Source organism: Leucoraja erinacea, chromosome 9, assembly GCF_028641065.1.
Source record: "Leucoraja erinacea ecotype New England chromosome 9, Leri_hhj_1, whole genome shotgun sequence".
In the NCBI taxonomy this organism is placed as follows: domain Eukaryota; kingdom Metazoa; phylum Chordata; class Chondrichthyes; order Rajiformes; family Rajidae; genus Leucoraja; species Leucoraja erinaceus.
Genome location: NC_073385.1, coordinates 31,305,365 through 31,327,730, shown reverse-complemented (window position 1 = coordinate 31,327,730; position 22,366 = coordinate 31,305,365). Strand labels below are relative to the sequence as shown.

The following is a 22,366-nucleotide window of genomic DNA, read 5'->3' as shown; positions in this document are numbered from 1 at the left end:
ACTAACCTGGATTTCACTCAATTCCTCCAACTCCTTTGACCCGCGGTCCCTTGCTATTTCCGGCAGATTATTTATGTCTTCCTTAGTGAAGACGGAACCAAAGTAGTTATTCAATTGGTCCGCCATATCCTTGTTCCCCATGATCAACTCACTCCTTGTTTGCATAAAGCTCACAGAGTTAGCATGATGATGATAGCATGACGTGGTAATGGTAGATACAAGAAGAAAAACAATTATATATGCAAAACAGCAGTAGATTGGTGCACTGATTGTCGTGCATTCTGAGGTAGTGCAACAATATTCAAGTGCAATAACGGAATAACTGACAGTTAAAAGTAAGATGCTGCCATACACTCTCCGGGAAAAGGATGAGATATAGGTGATTAGTTAAAGAGACGGATCAGAGCGGAGAAGAAGTTGTTCTTAAGTCTTTCAAGCTTCTGTACCTTCTCGCAGAAGGTTGGAGAGAATTAAGGGAATGGCCTGAATAATAGACATCCTTGGTAGTACTTCTTGCCTTCCTGATGAAACACATTGGATAGAAGGAAGTGACAAATCTCTGATGGACTGGGTTGCGTTCACCACTCTCTGCAGGCAAACAAGAGGTGTAAAATGTTGACACCAGGAACTGCAGAAGCTGGTTTAGAAAAAAAGACAAAATGCTGGAGTAACTCAGTGGGTCACACAAATTCTCCGGAGAACATGGAGAGGCTAGGTTACAGGTTGGAACCCTTCTTCAGACCCTTCATTAAGAGCAGAACAGTTGCCGTACCAGGCTGAGATGCATCCCGACAGAATGCTTTCTACAGTGCATTTGTATATGTTCCGCAAATACAAATGCCAAATCTTCTCAATGTCTCAGAAAGAAAATACACTGATGCACTTTGCTGATAACCACATCAGTGTGAAAGGACCAGGTTTGATTGCTGGTGATATGGATGCCTAGGAAGATCTCAAACATCCATGGAATTATGACTGAACGTCTCCAAGTCAAAACTCTGCCTAACAGAAACCACATAGCCTAAATCAGAAAGTATAATGCAGGCTGGAATAATTAAATTTGTGCAAAAAACGAAATATGAGTGCAATGAAATGCAATTGAGACTAGAGGCAGACATGTAACAGCAGAATTTCTATCCATCTTTAATCATTAAAAAATCTGTGACCAAGCCATCCGACTTGCTAAAATAAAACTCATTATTTGTCATTAATTCTAATCTAGCACCCCTACAAAAATAAACTTTTACTCTCACACACAAGCTCCGGCAGATGAGAAATATCTAATGGTTCAACTGCAAACATCGACTTCAATGTCCAGGGCATCCACAAAGATCTAATACAACCTCCCCAGCATAAGCAAAGTGATGTAGAATGGAAATTCCTAAATTTCATCTTTTAATGAGCACACCTATGCACCAGAAGTCACCACATTCTTCACCTCTTAAAGAGATAATGTTCAAAATTGTTGAAACTCTCAATATAAAAGCGGAAGTGGAATATTTACTGCGTTTCTAATGTAAAAAGCACAAAAAAACTCATCAACCCAAGTGATTTCATCCAAATGATTTACTAAATTCTGATTCAAATTTTAGAAAATGAAATGTTTAAAGCCCAAATCACTCAATTAAAAAGGACAAAAAAAACCACCAGTTTCGGAGATGTCTGAGGGACAAAGTTCAAAAGGAGGTGTGCAGGGCACATTTGTTTAACTTGCCATCATGTTTGGCTCAGACATATTGGACTAAAGGGCCAGTTGCTGTGCTGTACAGTTCATATGTTTGATTATTTTTTATGGGTTTTTTGGCAAATTAATACAAAACAATTATGAAGCATGAAACCCAATAATTCAATTTCCTACAACAGCAACAATGTATACTCTGCAAATTCCATCAACACGTGATGTATATCGGCCACAATATAAATCTGGTTCGATAATAACATTTAAAAAACTGCTAACAAAGACTTTTTATCCCCCAACTTGATCCCTTTATCGATAAATTACAAATCAAACGAGTTCGAATCCACAGAACTGACTTTTGCAAACAAACCCCAAATCAATGGCTGTATTTGAAGCAAGGCTAGTGAAATAAAAGCTTCAAAGTCTGCTTCCCATGTCCCAGCCCTAGGGAATTAAATCACATTTTCCAGATTAGATTCCCCAGCTGGTATATGATACAGCAGAAATGTGTTGGTATTTTTAAGATTATGCTCAATTCAAATCTAGATCAGGCAAAAAAAGAACACACATGGCCATGTGTTTCTATGCAATAGCCTTAAGAGAAGTGTCTAGCAACCCATGACAAACATTTCGAGGAATTAATTAAATTTGTGTGGTTATATTCATGAATACAGTAACCCATGGTGGCAGCATCGTCTTTTACTCTCCAAACCCTGCTTGTTAATATTTATATTTAGCACTTCAATTATCATTGCTATTTAAAAACCCTGTCGCAAATTACATTTCACAAGCATGCGCTTGTTTGCTTTTTTATGTTTAGGAGCACAGCATTCAAAATTGTTATGTAAACACCAACATTACCCAAGTCATAAACAAATGCAAAAGTATTTCTGCCAACCAGTTACACATTTTGCTGGATATATTTATTTTGCAAAGGTTCACAAAATAGCAGAGAAGGGGTCAACCATTTAATCTGTGTGCCAGTTTCGCACACCCACCTTGGAAATTCGACCCTCAGCTATCCTGCACTCGGATAAAATCCACTGCATCATTCTGCAGAATAATCAATTTCTCAGTCTGAGGAGCATTCTTCTCACATGCCAGAGTAATAAAAGCCCATTTAAATAAGAGGCAGAACAGCTGCCAGAATACAGAGCAGCTAAAAATAAAGCCACCGATAGAATTAGACTGAGCAGCACTGCAATCACAAAAGAGCCGCTCTTCAGTTTCCACTTTTTTCACTATGCAGACACGGAAGCTCTTAGAAACATCAATTAACGTTGAAATGATTCATGAATAAGATTCCCCATTTCAAATGCTTCAATTTAAGATTAACTTCGCAGTAAGCCACTTTTTCTGTTTGTTTATGCAAACCGATGATAACTAAACCCGCCGAGCTCAGAAATTTGTGATAATTATGCTGTCACCGGGTTTGGGATTATTTTATTCTACTGAGAAATATATTTGCAAACAGAATATAGAATCCATCTTTAAATCCGTCTTTGTTTCTTCGCTGTAAAGAGATAAATGGTCAAACAAATCATTGTCGCTCAACCATGCTTTTCCCAGTGTAAAGGTATTCTTAATTTATTGTTATGTGGTGGAAAGATGCAACAGTCATACAGAAAAAATAACCTTTAAATGAATTAACTAAAATATGTTTTCAATAAATGTACTTAATTTGCTTTTATTGGTTATATCTAATACCTAAGAATTAATTTGTTATTTTCCAGACTCCTAAATAACAATCAAGTTTTGTAGTCGTTATTTCACCTTCATTCTCGGAACACTAGCTGATACCAAATGGTAATCTTGCTGGCAAAAGAAAAAAAACAAGAAAGTAAATCTAAATATGTGACTGCATGCATTTTTGTGAATTATTGCAGAAGACATTCCTCATTCAACAGAGGGGGCTTAATGACAGTAGAGGGCTGTTATTTGACTTACAGAAGCATAGACATCTAGCATGTACTAACAACTGCTCCTTCAGAAATGCCACTGGGGATGAAGACTACATCACATGACCGTCTAGTCCAGTACCAGTCAAGCATAGTTAATTCCATCTGTGTCCACATGCCTTGACATTCTTTAGGCTGTCCCAGTTTTAAATTACATAGAAGGAATTGCCATTAGCAGGAAAGAAATGTGCCTGGCAACACTGCAATTATTTACATCCTCACATGCAATAAAATGAGACAAAAGTTTGAAAAAATAGAAAGCTAACCTAATGACAATATAAAACACAATCTACAAACACAATTGACAATACTACAATGCAGTACCGATAGTGTTGCAATTGTGGAGGCACTAAAGGCCCACTTTGCATCTAATGCAAATTATCCCATTAATGCCGTTCTGAAGAACAGTACAGGAATACACTCTGGTGCCATGGCCAACATTTATCTCTCAACTTTAAAAAAAATCAAGCAAACCAAATCATTATCACATTTCTGTTTGTGAAGCTTGTGTGCAAATAATTGTATTGGGTTTTCGTGGCGGGCCCTCCATGTCGGGGCGGTCAAGCTCTTGCATCGGAGGGGAGGGGGGGAGGGGGGGGAAAGGGGGGGGCGGAATCTCAGCTCCGCCGTGCCATCTACTCCGGGTCGGAGCTGGTCGAAACCTTCTGTGACGAGAGCTTCCTGACGTCTCTACCCGCGAGCTCCCCGATGTAAGTCCACGGCCCCGCGGTGGGACTCAAAGTCAGTCTCGAGCAAGGCCGCAGAGCGACCGGAGATACAATCCGGAAAACAATTGCATCTCCGACAAGGTATGAGATTGAAAAAAAGTTTCCCCCGACCCCCTCCCCCACATAAAACAACCAGAGAACATTAACACATACTTTTAAAACACAATAAAAATAACAAAAAAGACAGACCGTTAGCGAGGTTGCCATCAGGACAAGATGGTAGTTTGATGAAGGTGATGAAATTGACCTGTTCTGCACTGTACAAATGTATCTACTTTATTTCATGTCAACTACATAACGGTGGTTACACTATAATAAGCACCCATACCATATCCACAAATGTTATAACACCAATGATAAAGTAGTGTAGCTATGAAAATGTAACAAAATAGAACCAAGTTTCAGATTTGATATGGACCAAATGATTAGCCCAGTTATACCATCATGTGACTGTGTCAAGGACTGTAACAAAACTGTACACACCAATGGAGACAATTTGAAAATCTAGAAATAAACTAGCCAACCAGCAATTCATTGAACTTTATAGAACAGAGAATGGACTAGTTCACAAAATATGAACAGATTTACTACATGTACTGTTGTAAAGTGAAAATGTTTGTTTTGCAAGCTATCCATTCTGATTATACTATACATAAATACAATCAACCCAAATTCAAGTGGAGCAAAGAGAAAGATACAGATTGCAGAATAGAGTTCTCAGCAGTGTAACAGTTACAGACACAAAGTCCAATGTGTGCAATGAGGGGAAGGAGAATCGGACTGTACCCAAGTTTAATGGAAGGACCATTCAGAAGTCTGATAACCGATGGGAATAAGTAGTTTCTGAGTCTGCTGGTGTGTGCTTTCAAATTAATTCACAACAAGGCTTACAACAGAATTGGTTAAGGGGCTGTCCCACTGCGGCGACCTAATCCGCGAGTTCAGAAGAGTGTCTTCAACCTTCCAGCTCGAGCTGGATCAACAAGCAGAGATGAAACCGCGAGCTGGATCGACCGACCGCACACACACACACGACGCAAAGGCAGAGGCCAGGGAAAGCACTGTCTGAAATTCACACCCACAATGAACAAAAAGGTAAAAGACGGTTGCACAGTGTACGGTAAGACCTTTAGAGAGCGCGGGGGGGGGGGGGGGGGGGGGGGGGGGGGGGGAGAAGGGGTGAGAAGGGGGTGAGAGAGTAACTTTTAAGAAGCCAGACAACTTACAATAAAGTTTAGCGGGCATTTAACCTACCGGTCGGTTTGATTGGGTTCTGAAATGAGTCAATTAAAATGCCCGGTCAGCGAAGGAGATTGCCTACGGCTGCCCTCGACTGCCTGTAACTACATAGCGACCCGGCTGCCCTCGACTGCCTGTAACTACATGACGACCCGGCTGCCCTCGACTGCCTGTAACTACATAGCGACACCACTCCACTGCCCTACGACTTCAAAAGAACCATGCCGACCAATTTTTACTTGCGGAAAAATTTTCAACTTGCTGAAAATCTTTCCGCGACCTAGCTGAGGCCGCGAGTATTCAGGAACTTCCCTCGAGCATGAAGGAGAGTTCCAGTGATCTCGAAGGACCTCCTAACACCACGTGTCGACCATGCTGCGGGTTTGAGTCAAGGGCAAACTCTTCTAAACTCGCAGATTAGGTCGCCGCAATGGGACAGCCGCTTTACAGAGTAGCCACAAGCAATACATAAACATGCAGAGCATTTACAAAATATTAACGTAAAACATATATTACTTAAAATGAAACAAAAGTGGAAAATAGATATGACAATAAATACCATCTTCTGTACCTACAGCAGAAATAAAGGCAAAGTATTAGTTAACAGAACATTGACTATTTTCTTTCTCAACCAAAAACAAATGTGATGCACAAACACATCAAACAACAAAAGGGTGAATATTCAAAAATCAAGATTCATCACCAGTCATTTTTAGCACTGGATCTGTCAGTTAATGGGTGCTCTTTTAAAGAGCACTTTGGTTTGAACAGACATTAATTTGGATATCAATTTCCTACTTATCCTTTTGTGTTCATTTGGCATAAACAATTAGCTAATGGACCATTTTTCGCATTGTTGGGTTGATTCCATTAAATAGTTGGGGATTCTTGAAACATTAAACTCCAAAATAAAAACAATTGATACATTCTGGTTTAGTGTTAAACCAAAATGCCATTCAATTCATGCTAACAGTACTCCACATTTGACAACTTACTTGCAGTGCATATCCAGTTCATTACAATGTTACTGTCATGCTAAACCATATTAACAACACTACTTCAGATAGGAGACAAAATATATGTAATCTAGGCAATAAGACTAGTTTCTTGTCTATCCAGGCTCAAGCTTTTCCAAGCTTTCGGCACACATAAAAGATGCATTTTATGTAATTCTGCTTTGGGCCAAAACGTGTACTGGCATACGTGCTTTTGGTACTCAAGAACAAAATCTTTCTACCAGTTCATTTTCCAGGAGCTTTTTACAAATTGTCTTCAATAGTATTAAGCAAAAGGCGAAGGACAACTATTGATGAATAATCTTATACTGTTATAGAAGCAGCGCAAAAAAAAAAACCATATAGAAAGTACAACTTCAAATGTTTTTGTTGCAAGACAGATTTCATTTGGATACAACAAATGAGTTGTAAATATGAAAAGAAAATTAGTCATTCTGCTGCAAACTTTGGGCTAAACCTTCCAAAATCAAAACATGCAGAAAACATTTGTGTGCTTGTCAAAGATTAGGAAGCTCCAAATAGTTTTTCCTCGTCTTACCTGTTCAATTTCCATAAATTCATTGTTTTTGGGATAACTTAATTATTGCAACTCTGCTTCTTGAAAACTCTGGTTTCAAGTGATTTGTTAGAAGTGTCCCAAGCTGTTGTATATAAAAAGTCTTTCTTCACATCACAAAATGTTTTTCTTCTACCCGAGATTGAAAACAAATTGGTGTCAACTCAAGAGTATTTGTTATACGAACTGGAACAATGAGATTCTTACTCAGGTAAAGGGAAATTCTTCCAGGATTGAAAATTATTTTTCTTCAGAAGTGTCTAATATTTGTATTTATAAATTAGCAATGAGCCTGTTTTGTTTCAAATAGTATCCATTCCTTCTCAAAAGATACCTATTTCCATCACACTTCTAGGTAATGAAGGGAATTTGTTGTATATTTTACTAAAGCATATCTGTGGTTACTGAAAAGATTTTAATTCCAGAAATTCAATATTTCCTTTATTTGGTCCTCTTTTTATTTTTATCATTGCATAAAATATTCACATTGTACTTGCAGCTCAAATTTTCACACATTTTCCCCGATTAGGATAAAATGTAATTATTACCTGCATTGGAGCAATGATAGGACGCACTGTTTTTAAGCAATTGTAGATTTTACAAATCAGAAAAGAAATCCAAAGATCTGGATGGCATGCTGCTTTTCTGACATCATTATGGTCAGGAATCAGTTCAACACAAGCCAAGACGTCCAGCAACTGTGATGTCATTAAGCTGGTTGAGTAGCCAATCACTAATTCCCAGACACAGAATATAAACTAGTTAATGATTACACTATTCACAAAGATTGGTGCATATTTGTGAGCATAAAATAGAACCCAAAATATCAACAAACTCAAAGATAATTTGACAATTCCTTATATTTTGAAGTATGTATGCAAGTAAATTACAATACACAAAATAAATCAGAACCAGATTGAAACATAGAAACATAGAAATTAGGTGCAGGAGTAGGCCGTTCAGCCCTTCGAGCCTGCACCGCCATTCAATATGTTCATGGCTGATCATCCAACTCAGTATCCCGTACCTGCCTTCTCTCCATACCCTTTGATCCCCTTAGCCACAAGGGCCACATCTAACTCCCTCTTAAATATAGCCAATGAACTGGCCTCGACTACCCTCTGCGGCAGAGAGTTCCAGAGATTCACCACTCTCCGTGTGAAAAAAGTTCTTCTCATCTCGGTTTTAAAGGATTTCCCCCTTATCCTTAAGCTGTGACCCCTTGTCCTGGACTTCCCCAACATCGGGAGATTGTTTGTTCAGCAGTTATTTTAGCTTTTCTTACCTGTGAAAAAATCACTTAACCTTCAGGGTTATTTTGCAGTTGGTCCAATTTGATAATACCCTAACTTCACATCAGCTCAAACAATTTAAGTACAGTGTAGATTGTGAAGATATGTAGTGAATACATAACTGGCAGTGCATGTTAAATTACTCACAGCAACTTCCAGAATTCTAAATTAAGCAAAACTTGCACACAAAAAAATTCCAAAGCTGCTGTCAGTTTTTGTGTAACGGTGAAAACAGCAACAACCACATATCCAAATTTCAACCTGCTATAGATGTAAAGCAGTCACATGTAGCTTTCGACTACAAGTTGTCAGAAATTGTTTAGAAATGTGCTCATCTTAAACCTTTCTTATTTAAGATTCAACATTTTAAAAGAGCCTTTAATTCACTAGGCTACACTATTTCACATCAGGGCCTATCCATAATCTCCAGATATGCTGCCTGAACTGCCGAGTTATTCCAGCACTGTTTTGTTTGTAAGCTAGCAATTGTTGTTCCTTTAGTATCCAATGGAATTGTTAGTTCACTATTAAAAATAAATGGATTAGTTAAAATGCAGCAATTGATTAGAAATACTATGATATAAGATATAAGCCCCTCATAATCTAACCCTCCCCTTGCTTGAATAATAACTTTTCGTAGTTATTGTACCAACAATTAAAACATTTGTTACAATCCAATCCAATGTGTTTAAAATGCATATTAACTTGGCTGCACTGTTCATTCATTTTTGGAAAAATCTTCTGCTAAGAAAACATTTGCCATCCATATTTAAACCTGACCAATATATCTTGCCAAGCCCGCTGAACCAGCTGTTACAATGTTTAACACATGCTTCTTTTTCTCACCAGCTGGAAGGGATCATCGTTCCTTTTCCATGCAGTGCATTCTGGGTTTATTCATGTTCTGTGGTTTTGCCATCAGACTTTCCAGAGAATTCTGGTTCATAAAGAAGCAAATATGTGTTTTGCTTTTGAGCCAAATGTCTCCGGAAGGTTTTTTGGGTTTTTTTTTTAAATAGCATGGCTACAGCACACAAATGCCAGAATTAACAATCTTTCCCAGAATGCAATACAAGATGGTGAAACAACAATGTCCCCCAGTGGTGAAATTATTCAATGTCACAAGTGAGTTTTTCCACACAAATGTACAATAGTAAAGGTGCTAATCATCCACCGTGATTTTTATTTAAAATACAGTCCCTATTCAAATACTGCCCAGCAGAATCAAGACAAATGTGGTTTTGCCATTGTAATGAGATCGTTATTTTCTTTGCAAGAATCTTTAAAATGTAACATTTATATAGCGACCGTGGGGGATAAAGCTTTTGTTTTTACCCCCCCAAAGGATATGGAATAGTTCCTGAAAGCAATTAGTTATCAAAAAGATAACATTGTAAAATGCACAATAAGAGGCCCACCATAAATTGGAGGAGCAGCACCTCATATTTCGCTTGGGCAGTTTATACCCCAGCGGTATGAACATTGACTTCTCCAATTTTAGGTAGTCCCTGCTTTCTCCTCCCCTTCCCTGCTCTCCCTCAGCCTACTGTCTCCACCTCTTCCTTTCTTCTCTACCCCCCCCCCCCCCCCCCCCCCAGCCTCACATCCAGTCTGAAGGTTCTCGACCCGAAACGTCACCCATTTCCTTCGCTCCACAGATGCTGCCTCAGCGCTGAGTTTCTCCAGCATTTTTGTCTACCATTGTAAAATGCACAACTAGTTTAACACTAAATTGATCACTTAGCAAAGAATTTGTTTGGAAAATGCAAATGTTATTCATTGCAATAAAACAGGAGAACTTAATATGTCATTCGATTAATGCGTCATTCCAAGCTACTGTTTTCTGGCAGTCTGCAGCAGTTCCTCTGCTCAGACTGGAGAGCAAGTAATCACCAATTCATTTGTTGAAATATCTAAATATAAATAATTTTGTATTTTTATTGATTTTTTTTCTGCAACTCCTTCATGTTTCCATACACTCATTTCCAGCTGAGAAAACGGTCTTATGTAGGCATCCGGCAAACTAGCCTGATGATGAATGCACCAATGCTAGACAAAGTATCTGGAAAAATATACAGATGACCATGCCAAACTTTACTGCAAATTATTATCCAATAGGGAAAAAAGTGGCCATTATGAACCAATTTAGTGACATGATCACTAAAATGGCACAGGAAAAAGTTATTTACAGTAGTAAACTTTCATTAATGAAAGACAATTCCAGACAATTCCTAACTGAATCCACCCCAAGCTATAGAAAATATAAAAATTTAGTACCGACAGAAAAATCATAAAATTTTATGTTAGAAATATAAATATATCATTAAAAGTATTGGATGTAAATACAGTAACCTCCAATGGTCCACAATGTCTAACATTTTATGGCTGAGGCAAAATTAACTGTTCTGAAGAAGGGTCTCGACCCGAAACGTCACCCATTCCTTCTCTCCAGAGATGTTGCCTGTCCCGCTGCAGTACTCCAGCTTTTTGTATCTATAACTTCTGTACTAATAACATAATTATTTTGTTTAAACCCAAAGTGTATTAAACAAACACTTTAGTTTGCAAAGCTGTTCACCACTTAAGGAACACATTTCTGAAGGAAAAATTCCAAACATAATTTCAGTTATTTATTTATTTCAAAAGCAACATTACAGGTACAAGAGTCTTATACTTTTAATCATATACATTCAATGGAAATATTAGGACTGCGGGAATAGGTAGCTTTCAGGAAGTACGTTCAACATATTTACTAATTAGCTCAAAGTTGTAACGAAATCCATATGCAAGATGGCTCAGTTACATAGAATTGACAAACTTTATAAATACATTTCAATTGATGTAATTGGGTCTGATCATTAGGTGCAACCATTACACTCTCAAGCTTTGCAAATAATGCTTCTGTAATTACTATCACATCAGCAATCGTTTATGTTCTTTTAGAAGGTGCATTTCTTTACATTCGATTTGTCTCTTCAAAAATTGTTCATAAACCACCAAAACTTGAGAGAAGTAGTTACATTACATGAAGAGACCCAATTCTCTTTTTAGATCTATTTTTACCAAACAGATTTATAATATTGGTCATCTTTAACAGTGATATACATCGTGCAAACATTTGGATTCACCTTACCCTGCAGAGCAAATACTGTAAAATAGGTTGAGCAACTTAAAAGAAAATAGTTAGAGAATAAATGACATAACTGTAATTATATCGGCAACCACGATATTGTAAGATTAGATATATTAATGTCAATGTGACAATTAATGCTTCTTTCTCACAAAATATAATAAATTTGAATTAATTTTGGTTTACATGGCGAGCGCACAGAAGGCAATACACAGACAATCCTCTCGATTCAAGCAACAGTAGAAAGTCCAAAAGAGCACAGACCACAAATCAAGCAAAAAATAGACTGAAGATCAGTAATGCAAGTTTAACGTGTTGATATCCAAAAGGATTAATGAGATACAACATGGAATTTCAGGTACAATAACAACCATCCACAAATATAAATACCGGCCTCTCTACAGACCACAGATACAGCACTGTTTACTGGTTCTTGCTCGATCTCACACTGCAACTATATTTCAGATTACTGAATAAATAATTATGAGCCAGAGTCTGATAAAAAAAATATTCTATAACACAAAAAAATTCAAATAATTTAATGTACTCACTTACAGCATGAGATGGCTTCCTGGACATTTAAATGAAATATAATGTGTGATTTTGTCAGAGTGTATAAATTCATGAGAGGGATAGGGTAAATGCACGTTGTCTTTTACCCCCGGTAGAAGAATCAAAAACCAGAGGACGTAGCTTTTAAGATGAGGCAAGATTTAAAAGGAACCTGGGGCAATCTTTTCACTCAGAGGTAGTACCTGAAGCAGGTACTAAAACAGCATTTAAAAGATATTTGGACAGGTACAAGGAAAGGTTTAATGGAATATGGGCCAAATGCAAACAAATGGAAGTAGCTTAAATGGGGCACCTTCATCGGCTTGAACAATTTGGGCACAGAGCCTGTTTCCATGCTGAGTGACTATGAATCTATGTCAATTGAATTGTCCTAGATTTGGAATCACACAAGGCCAGGTAAGTAAAGAGATGGCAGAAAGAACATTTGTAATTCAGGTGAGTTTCATGACAATTCAGATAATTTAATAGTCATGATTACTGATCCAGCCTTAATTAATTATTCAAATGTAATTTTCTTGATGCATATACCAGCATTGTTCACTGATGTATGACGACCCGATGCAAACTCCAACAAAATGCTTTGTGTCATTATTGATAGGCTTTAGGTAGTAATCTAGTAACTTAATCATTATCTTACTGTACTGATTGTGTTGCCAGACTACAACGGCAACACAACACATGACATGAATTAAAATCCTACTATTTATATCTTGTTTTCTTAAAATAAAGTACAAATAAATATACAACAAAACTTTACAATTAAAAGATATGGTGATGGAGTAATTCAGCAGATCAGGCAGCATCTCTGGAGAACATGGAAAGGTGAAGTTTCGGGTCAGCACCCTTGTTCAGACAGAAAGGTGCATGGAGAGCATTATCATAAAAACTCTACGGCTCCACTAACAAATCAAAGGAACCAGCAAAAGACTGTAATCAGCTCTGTATGTAATGCAATGCAGCAAAATGGCCCATTCAGTTCAAGATTAGCGATAGGCAATAAATAATGGTCTTATCATCATTGCTTCCTGTAAACCAACTAAATTCACAGTTTACAAAAAAAGACAAAAATGCTGGAGTAACTCGGCAGGTCGGGCAGCTTCTCTGGGGAAAATGGATGGGGGATTATTTGGATTGGGACTCTTCTTCAGATTGATGGTGGCGGGGTGAATTGTGGAGGAAAAGCTGAAAGTGAGAAAAGGACAAAGCCTGGCAGATAATAGCGATTACAGGTGATCGAGGGGAGGGCTTGATAGGCAGATGGTTGGACAAAGGCCAGACATGAAAAGATAGGTGTGAGACAAGGATTGAAGAGTTGCAAATTGTGAATCTAGAAGGAATATACATGGAAGGAGAAATAGGTGCGTGTCCAGGTAGGGCACAGCGAAGAGGGGGGCAATTGAAATGTGTGGGGGGTGGGGGATTGCAAGGTTAGAGAGGGGTGGGTCTGGTGGTTACCTAAAATTAGTGAATTCAATGTTCATACCATTGGGTTGGAAGCTACCTGGTGCTGTTCTTCCAGTTTGCGTATGGCCTCACTCTAACATTGGAGGAAGCCCAGGACAGAAAGGTCAATGTGGGAATAGGAAGAGAAGTTAAAATGGTTAGCAGCTGGGAGATCCTGTAGTCCTTGGTGGACCGAGCACAAGTGTTTGATGAAGCCTGCTAATGATTTAGACCTCGAACTTGCATCAATATTTAATTGGAAACAATTCTATTCACAACAAATGCTTAGATTCACTTAAAACCATCAGTAGAGACCTAAACACTCCAAATATTATTTCCATCGCAACTGTACGAAACAATTTACAAAATATTACAATATTTTTCTAAATCTCTAGATTCTTAAATATAAAATTCACTGTCCTCCTTCATCTTATTCATTAGCTGATAATCTTTAGCTGACAACCGTGTTCCCATACCTGTCTTTGTGATAATTAATTTCAAAAGTTCTTGTGTTATCAATTACTTTAAAAAAACATATTTTCAAATACATATCAACCAGTTCCATTACCATGTTTCTGAATTTCATTGCACCAGTGTTAGGGTCATTTTCTCCCCATTCAACACTGTAGAAGAGTACCCAATTGATATTTGTTTAAACGGATACCTTAATTGATTTTTCATTTCAGTATTGGTTTTCAAGCATCAATGCTAAGTTTGTGTGTGCAATGTGCTATTTCATCTTGTACTATTTTGTTCCACATTGACTTGATGTTCAAAATACTAAATTTCTGTTTAGTAGTACAGGTAATATGGTTAGTAGTAAAACAAAAAATGTGCTTATACATTAGAACAAAAATAGTCTGTTGTTTTTTTAAAGGAACTACATCAATATTTTTAATTACTCTCCAAATCTACAACCAATTTCCTCCATGTGGATCCATCGACTTTTAAAAATGCTCAAGACAAATCCCGTAGAATATATTAACAGGTATGCAGGTACAAACCTTCCTTTGTTTAAAAAAATTAAAATGAACGCAGTTAGCCATTCCACCATTGGTAACTATGCTTATGTTCAAGGCCCCAATTCCTCCCTGAAAATGTCTGCATCACTTTCCTCCTCTAACATGCTCCTTAAAACCTACGTCTCTGTCATCTGCCGTGATCTCTCTTCGGCTTGATGATGTTGTGTTGAGCAATATCCCTATGAAAGCATCTTGATACACTTTACTTTGTAAATTCTGCTTAAAAATAAAATATTATTCTTATGAGCTTCTAATTAAGGATTTATAACAGGCGCAGACCAGACTCTTACAAAGTTGGAATGATTTGCTTCACTGAGCTACTATATAACAGAATGTATGTGTTTTTTTGTGGTAATAATAAAAATAAACAGGGAACAGCGCTTCTAGCTCTATCCACTTCCAATTATTTCTAGGAAATGTGAAAACGGAAACACTCACTTAAAAACGATCATTAATTGGAAAATTTAAGTTATGTAGCTTTCTAAAATCTCACTAAAAATTATTATGCAAACTATGTTGTGGGACATGCAACTTAGCACAAAGACATCAACGAATATAAAAATAACGAATTAAAATATAAACGTAACTCCCAACTTTATTACCTCCAAAATAAAAATCTGTCACTGACAAACAGGTGCATAAACTAACAAGAGGCACAAATCCTGAATGCAAATCCCCCAATGAAAAAAATAAGATTGACATTCCTTGAAAACAGCATTAGCTACAATCAACATTTACTTTTCTTCTGTCAGTCACTTGCAGAATTCATCCACCTTAATGGAAATAGGAAATTTTGAACTATTAATAAAAATGTGAAATTGTCATGGAATCCAATAAACCATTGATGAAACAATTATAACATTACACTCACACTTTCCGATACCAATTAAACGGATAGTCTGTCATTTGACTTGAAATAAATTTGCAATAGGATGAATTAAAAATATGCCAAACATTATCACACCTCGCTGGTCAATTTAGTCAATGTACAGACCAAATGTTTTACTTTTTTGCCAAAATTGAAATTTTAAGTTTCAGAGAAAGTGCATTTCAAATATTTCAAGTGTGCAAAAACTCAGAAAACATTAACTGTAGCAGTCCAGATGTAGCACTCTATTGCATCAAGTTGTTTAATAGACATACTGTTGAACCGTAACAATTATGAGGGTAAGCTACCAGGAATGTAAACATTGTAAATGCAGAAAATAGAAAAACTCCCAAAAGTCAAACAATTATCATGTATATTTGTATCTGAAGACATTTTGAACATTTGCAATAAATATTGAACTGCACAATAATAGGGCAGATCAATTAAAAATATTATATTTGGGATTAGGAATAAATTGCCTCTGATCAAGGTAAACAGCTGTTTTTTGGTGTACTATCTGTGTTCAAACTTGTTACAATTATCTAGACCACTAGAGTTAACCAGCACAGATTTCACACAGTAACATTCAATCAAGTTTATTTAATCTCAGAACAATTGTTTAAGATTGTGTTTCAGTTAAATAAGTACAAACTGGAAGTCGTCAGGTTTTAATCCAATTAAAAAATCTGAATGGTAAAACCCGAATCAGCAGTTTATTTCTATAATAAACAAGCAGTCAGGTAATTTGTAAATAAATGGCTCTTTGCCAAGACAAGTAACTATTGCAATAAAAGCATCTGATAAGAATGGCTTCTCCAAAAGAGCTTGAAGAAATAAGATTTCCAATTGCAATAAAGACAACCAGTTTCTCTCAGGTCAATGCATGTCCAATGTGTTTGCATTACTGACATCTGTAAAGAAATGGACTACTCAGGGAGCTTATTCATTGAATTTATTACAATTTATTCAGCTCCAAGGCACATTACAGTCTTCTGTTACTACAGAAATGTATAAAGAACAAACAGAGCATTTTGTCATATACAGTACAGCATTTTGCTCTACAATTTAAAGCATTCGTGCATCCATAAAGCAAAAAAAACACATTATAAAAAATTCAGATCACTGAATCATAAAATGAAAGATTTTGCCCTTGGAAACTAATATAAAGAACCCCTCACCTTTTAAAAAAAGTCACTTTGTAGACTATCCATAGGGCTTGTAACATAACTGTAACCATTCTTTGTAACAATTTGTTTGCATTTCTGCAGACGTCAACACTGGCCTTGGCAATTCAGCGAAGTGCATACATTTACAAAAACACACCAGCAGCGTTAATTGCTAAGTGCTATGATTCTGTACCTAGCCAACACACTGCCATCGATAAGTGAAAACAGTATTAAGCAGTAATATCGGATATTCTTTCATAAAACCAGGTTCATCCTTCAATTGAAGAAGAGTACATACCTTGTTTCAAAATATAGAAACATACGACGAAAAATGAAAATGTCTATACATAAGACTAAATGCTTAGTTCTTATTCACATTTGACTTCAATCATTGAAGTATCAACAAAGATTAAGGGTCTCTTTCTTTTTTGACCTTAACGTCCCCGGCTAGGATTGTAGCAATCTCTCCTTGCATGAAGGCCCACGGAACATTTGAACCTACCAATGGGCATTTTTCTCCACTGGGGCAATAAACTTCTCCATTAGCCCCCTGAGCCTTGATGCTCTCCCGTGAGCAGGGGAAACAAAATTTGTGATTGGGCACTGATGGGCATTGCACAAAGTGAGTGTCCTCCAAACGTTCGTGACAAATGGTGCAGCAGAGTGGCCCATTGTTGGCCATCGGAGAGTCTGGAATGTTTGGGGGGTGAACGGGATCGATGCTGGGGTTGGGGTGGCTGTTGGGAGGAGCAACGGACAGAGCAACATCTCCGTTCCTGGACACCATGCGGCGCTGGCTGCCCCCTGACGCCGGGGACACCGGACTGTTGCTGTTCCGCCTGGTGTTGGTGGTAGTGGTCGAGTGTACGGAATTGTTGCCGTCTTTCGGCGAGTGGGCATTGCCCAGGGTGTCAGCGACGGACATCAGAGCAGCCATGGGCGACTGTCCGTTCTGGGGGCTGCATTCGGGAGGCGTGGTCCGGTTGGGAGGAAGATTGGGAGCCCCGTGCGCCACGCCGGCCGCTCCAAAGGCACCAGATGCCGCCATGGTGAGCTTTAAGGCTTCGTTTTGGTTAGGCAACCACTGTTGCTGCCGCTCTTCTTTGATGCCACCCGTTTCTGAGTCCGGTTCGGGAGAAGCTTTCCGCTTGCGCATCCCGGGCCTGGAGCTGCTTGGCGGGGGACGGGGCAAGTTGCACAGGGCGGTGGGCAAGATGGGGCAACTAGCGTCGATGTGGGGCTGCGGCAGCATGTCGGCTCCCACCACCTCCTTGAAGAATCGCACCGACTCAGGCAGCAGGTCCCCCAGCAGCCGCCAGTCCCCTGAACCGTGTTTCTTCTCATACTCGAGGTACTTGAAGCCGGACGAAAGGCCCCGGCCGAAATCCTTCATACAGTCTTGGTACATTTGCTTGGCCACTCCTGAAGCGCTGGAGAAGACATTGGCCGAGCCGCTCGGATACTCGATGAAGATTTTCAATTCGTAGTCCATGCCGGGCTTGGAAACGGCGTCGAAAGCGAAGACCCGGCCGAGCAGAGAGTGGTCCTTCTTGAAACGCACATCGAAGGGGTTGCAGTTGGAGAGAGTGAGCAGCGTCTCCCGCACGATCTTGGGCTTGCTCACCCAATCCTCGGAACGGTTCCGCAAGCTATCGCCCAGCTCGGCCAGCGTCTCGGCATTGCGCTGCTTCTCCTTTAGTTCCCGCTCCTGGTCACTACTGGACACCGAGCCGGGCCGCTTGTTGACATCGCTCAGCACCTGGCTGTTGACGGTGAGCGAGGTGCCGGCCAGGCTGGTGGAAGGAGACGGCCGGCCAAGTAGCCCGTGGGAGCTGACGGCTCCTGTGCTCGGACCGTTCAGGGTAGTCTGTGGCAGCAGGTTGGGCGGCACCGTCACCGGGCCCGGGGGCACGATGCCGTGATTTCTGCGCGATGAATTAGGACTCTGCCGGTTAAGTTCCGGCGGGACGTCCTCCGATTTAGGAAATCCATTGGGTCCATTCAAGCCATTTGGAAGCCTGCCAGCGTGGGCGAGCCCTGGGTATTCGAAGCGAGGTCTCTCGGCGCTCAGGGAGTAGCGATCAAGAGGTGGCTGCGGCCCCTTGTTCGGACCGTCGACGTGGTTGAGCTGCTGGCCCGGGTCTTTGCTGGCAGCCAGCGACTGCACTTTGACAGGCGGAGGCCCCGGAGAACGTCCCTCTTGGAAGCCGTGAGCCCGCTTCAGCTGACGCGCTGTCTCGATCACAAACTCGATCCTATCGGCCCCTTCATAGTTGACGCAGCCTCGGCACACGGGTTCGGTAAAATCCCAGATCATGGCCCATGGCATGCGGGGCAGATCGCAGAGGTAACACGATTGTCTACGAGCCGAAGATACCTGTGCGGCGGACATGGTGGGAACGTTTGAATTCCTTCGGTGCACAGCGTGGAGTGTAGGTAGGCCCGCTGGTTCCGCGGTGTGGCCGGGCCCGGGCTCACTTCGCTCGCCTTCCCTCTCTGCTTTCTCCTCTCTACTATCGGCCGCGCCACCGAGCTCCTCCGAGCAGCACGTGACGTCGGCCGCGCTCTGCAGCCTGTAACCAGGCGAACGCGCAGGCGCACCGCCACATTCTTCGCCTTCCCCACCCCCTTCGATTCTCCTGCAAGTCTGCTCTGCTCCATAAAATCTCAAATCTCTGTTTACCAGAGTACTTGTATTCAGGTCCAACGCATTAGGTAGCAACGCAAGCACCTTCTCCCTCCCCCACCCGCGCCCGTTTCGCGTGAATCAGCTTGCACTTAACTACACCAAGCAATTTCAGCGTAAGGCTGGAAGGTGACGTGTCTTGATTCCAAGTCCATGGATTTTTATGGTAATGCTACAACCTTTCCCTTTGATAACACATCTGCTGGTATGCATTAAAATATGGCTGTTGCAGCGTGAAGAACTCGCATCTTGTGCTTCAGAGAACACCATGTACATTTAAGCCTGAATTCGATTACAGTTTAAAATTTAACCAATTACATTTAAAATCTAAATGCAACTAAACGATGAAAGTCCAGCCTGAAAGAGCCAAAGCAATATTTACTTTGCCTAACAAGTGACCTCTAAGAATAACATTGCGGGCGAAATGTTAAAATGACCGAAAACAAAATTGCGACGAGGATTTCCTTTAACCGTCATAAAGGCACAGCCCTTCTGATAATAAAGTAGTTATTGTATAAATTGCATATTTAAATTGTGGGGATATTATGTCAGTGTTTGCAATGTTGTCTCGGTTTTCCCCCGCCTCTCAGCTGCAGCTTTCAGCAGCAGCCTCGGTCCCTCCCCATGACGTCAGGGCCTGTTCTATTTCAGTTCTTTTCACAATGTCGCAACACTTCGGGCGTTTTGCGCCATGTCACTCACAAATCGAGCACGTATTTTATTCTCTATTGTCGGGCCACTTTGTAAGCTCCCATTATATTGGTCAAAATTCATTCATCCCAATACATTTAAAAATCTATTGCTACATTAGTAAATGGACATTCTGTGTTTCCCTGCCAGAAACAAAGGGTTCACAAAATTAGATAGAAAGGAAATGTTCGCAAACCCATTGAAGATCGATCTCTAGCAGCCTTAAAGAGAAATGATAAGATTAAATCAGAGATGTTAAATCAGAGAGCTTACATAAAAGCTTGTTACATCGTATTGTTTTATAATTATGCAACTTCCACCCAAATCTAACCAATCCTTTGCCGGTTTCCTGTTGTGTAATTTGCTGCGGGGAAACGGCAATCGAAAACGATAATATGTCTCCCAATGAATGCTTGTTTTTACTTCTCATTAAAGTAATTGTTCAATGGTGCGTGTCCCGAGGTGAGGGAGGTGCTGCTTGTTTTTCCACTACGGTTCAATCATTAATATGGAGGTAGAACATCAATTTCGGAGGCTACGTCAGCGCTTTACAATAAATAAACAATAATTTGGTTACTGTTTGATCAAGTTTAAAAAAAAACTCGAACTTTTAACGATTCTGGAATAGGAAATATAAAATAACAAAACAAAGAGTTAGGAAAATCGCCGTTAGATTATAGGTCTATCGCTAGATTATCGCCGATCATGGAATTGCAGCAGAAATGTTGTAGGAAGAGACTACAGATGCTGGTTTAAACCGAAGATAGTAGACACAAAATCCTGGAGGAACTCAGCGGGCCGTTTCAAGTCAAGACCCTTCTTCAGACTGAAGGGTCTCGACCCGAAACGTCACCCATTCCTTCTGTCCATAATCCAGAGATACTACCTGTCCGCTGAGTTGCCCCCGCATTTTATGTCTACCCATGGAATTGCAGCAAATATCCATGATTTTTAACATGGTAAATGATTTGCTGATTGAATTTAGCTATTGTTAAATTTTTAGTAGTTCTGAAAGTAATGCTCATTTCTCTGGGATTTCTATTTGTGGGGGCAAAAATGGCGTTCAAAAACATGCTGTTAAATTTTAATATATTTTTCAGATTGCAAATTATTTCAATTGACTTTCATGTTTTGTATTTATCAATAATACCATGTTGTATGCCACTATCTTCACATATAATAACATTCCAAATATCTGAGCATTTTATACAACAGAAATTTGGACCGAAAGACACTTAAATGTGAACACACATCGGGCCTCTGTGATGTCAATGACAACTGTATCCTAATACTGCTTTCTGATCTAAACCTCAAATGCCAACCTGTGCAGCAGACCAGTCCACGAGCCCTAGGGCAAGAAACCGAGAACCTGACCAACTCCTTCTCATTGCTGACATTTTTGACTAATAATTAAAAAACACGTTTTAAAGTATACGTTGACTTAAGTTGAATTAAAATAAAAATCTTGAAATCATATTAAATTTATTTTAACACAATTATGCAAAGGAGAAACTTAATTAATGCGGAAAAGAAACAAGCCACTTACCTTCTCCAGCCTGGACGGTGATCCATTCAATGAATATGGCAGCGTTAGAAATGCCAGCAAAGTAATGTATTAAGATGAGTGTTCAGAAGTGAACTGTTTCTAATCCCTCAAATCAGTACAGTAAGGATTCACCTTGAACTCAGTACAATTCCAACTGCAGGAGATTAGGTAGGCTGACATTTCACCACCAATGTGCTCCATATTTCCACACCATAGTGTATGGGCACAGATATCGTAACCTTTTCTGTATTGTCACCCAAACAGAAGTATATTTTGAAGATAGACAAAAAATGCTGGAGTAGTAACTCAGCAGGACAGGAAGCATCTCTGGCGAGAAGGAATGGGTGACATTTCAGGTCAAATATACAAAATATGTGGAGTAGGCCATTCGGCTCTTCGAGCCAGCACCGCCATTCAATATGATCATGTCTGATAATCCAAAATCAGTACCCCATTCCTGCTTTATCCCCATATCCTTTGATTCCATTAGCCCTAAGAGCTATATCTAACTCTCACTTGAAAACATCCAGTGAATTGGTCTCCACTGCCTTCTGTGGAAGACAATTCCATTGATTCACAACTCTCTGGGTGAAAATGTTTTTTCCTCATCTCAGTCCTAAATGGCCTACCCCTTATTCTTAAACTGTGACCCCTGCTTCTGGACTCGCACAACATCGGGAACATTTTCCTGCATCTAGCCCGTCAAATCCCTTAAGAATTTTATATGTTTCTATAAGATCCCCTCTCTTCCTTCTAATTTCCAGTGAATACAAGC

The 22,366-nt window shown here is 39.6% G+C and overlaps 2 protein-coding genes across 4 annotated transcripts in view; both read right to left on the bottom strand.

Annotated features, from left to right (window-relative positions):
* The window catches only part of kiaa0586 (KIAA0586 ortholog), a 378,726-nt gene that overhangs the window by 293,642 nt on the left and 62,718 nt on the right, over window positions 1-22,366 (bottom strand). The gene's annotated exons all lie outside the window — the stretch shown is intronic.
* Window positions 16,440-19,330, bottom strand: irf2bpl (interferon regulatory factor 2 binding protein-like). The gene has a single exon (XM_055640496.1). It carries the CDS (start codon window positions 19,059-19,061, stop codon window positions 17,079-17,081), a length of 1,983 nt encoding a protein of 660 aa, XP_055496471.1. The 5' UTR covers window positions 19,062-19,330; the 3' UTR covers window positions 16,440-17,078.

Coding starts and splice junctions, on each gene's coding strand:
- irf2bpl (XM_055640496.1), bottom strand. CDS start 19,061: ATGTCCGCCGCACAGGTATCTTCGGCTCGTAGACAATCGTGTTACCTC.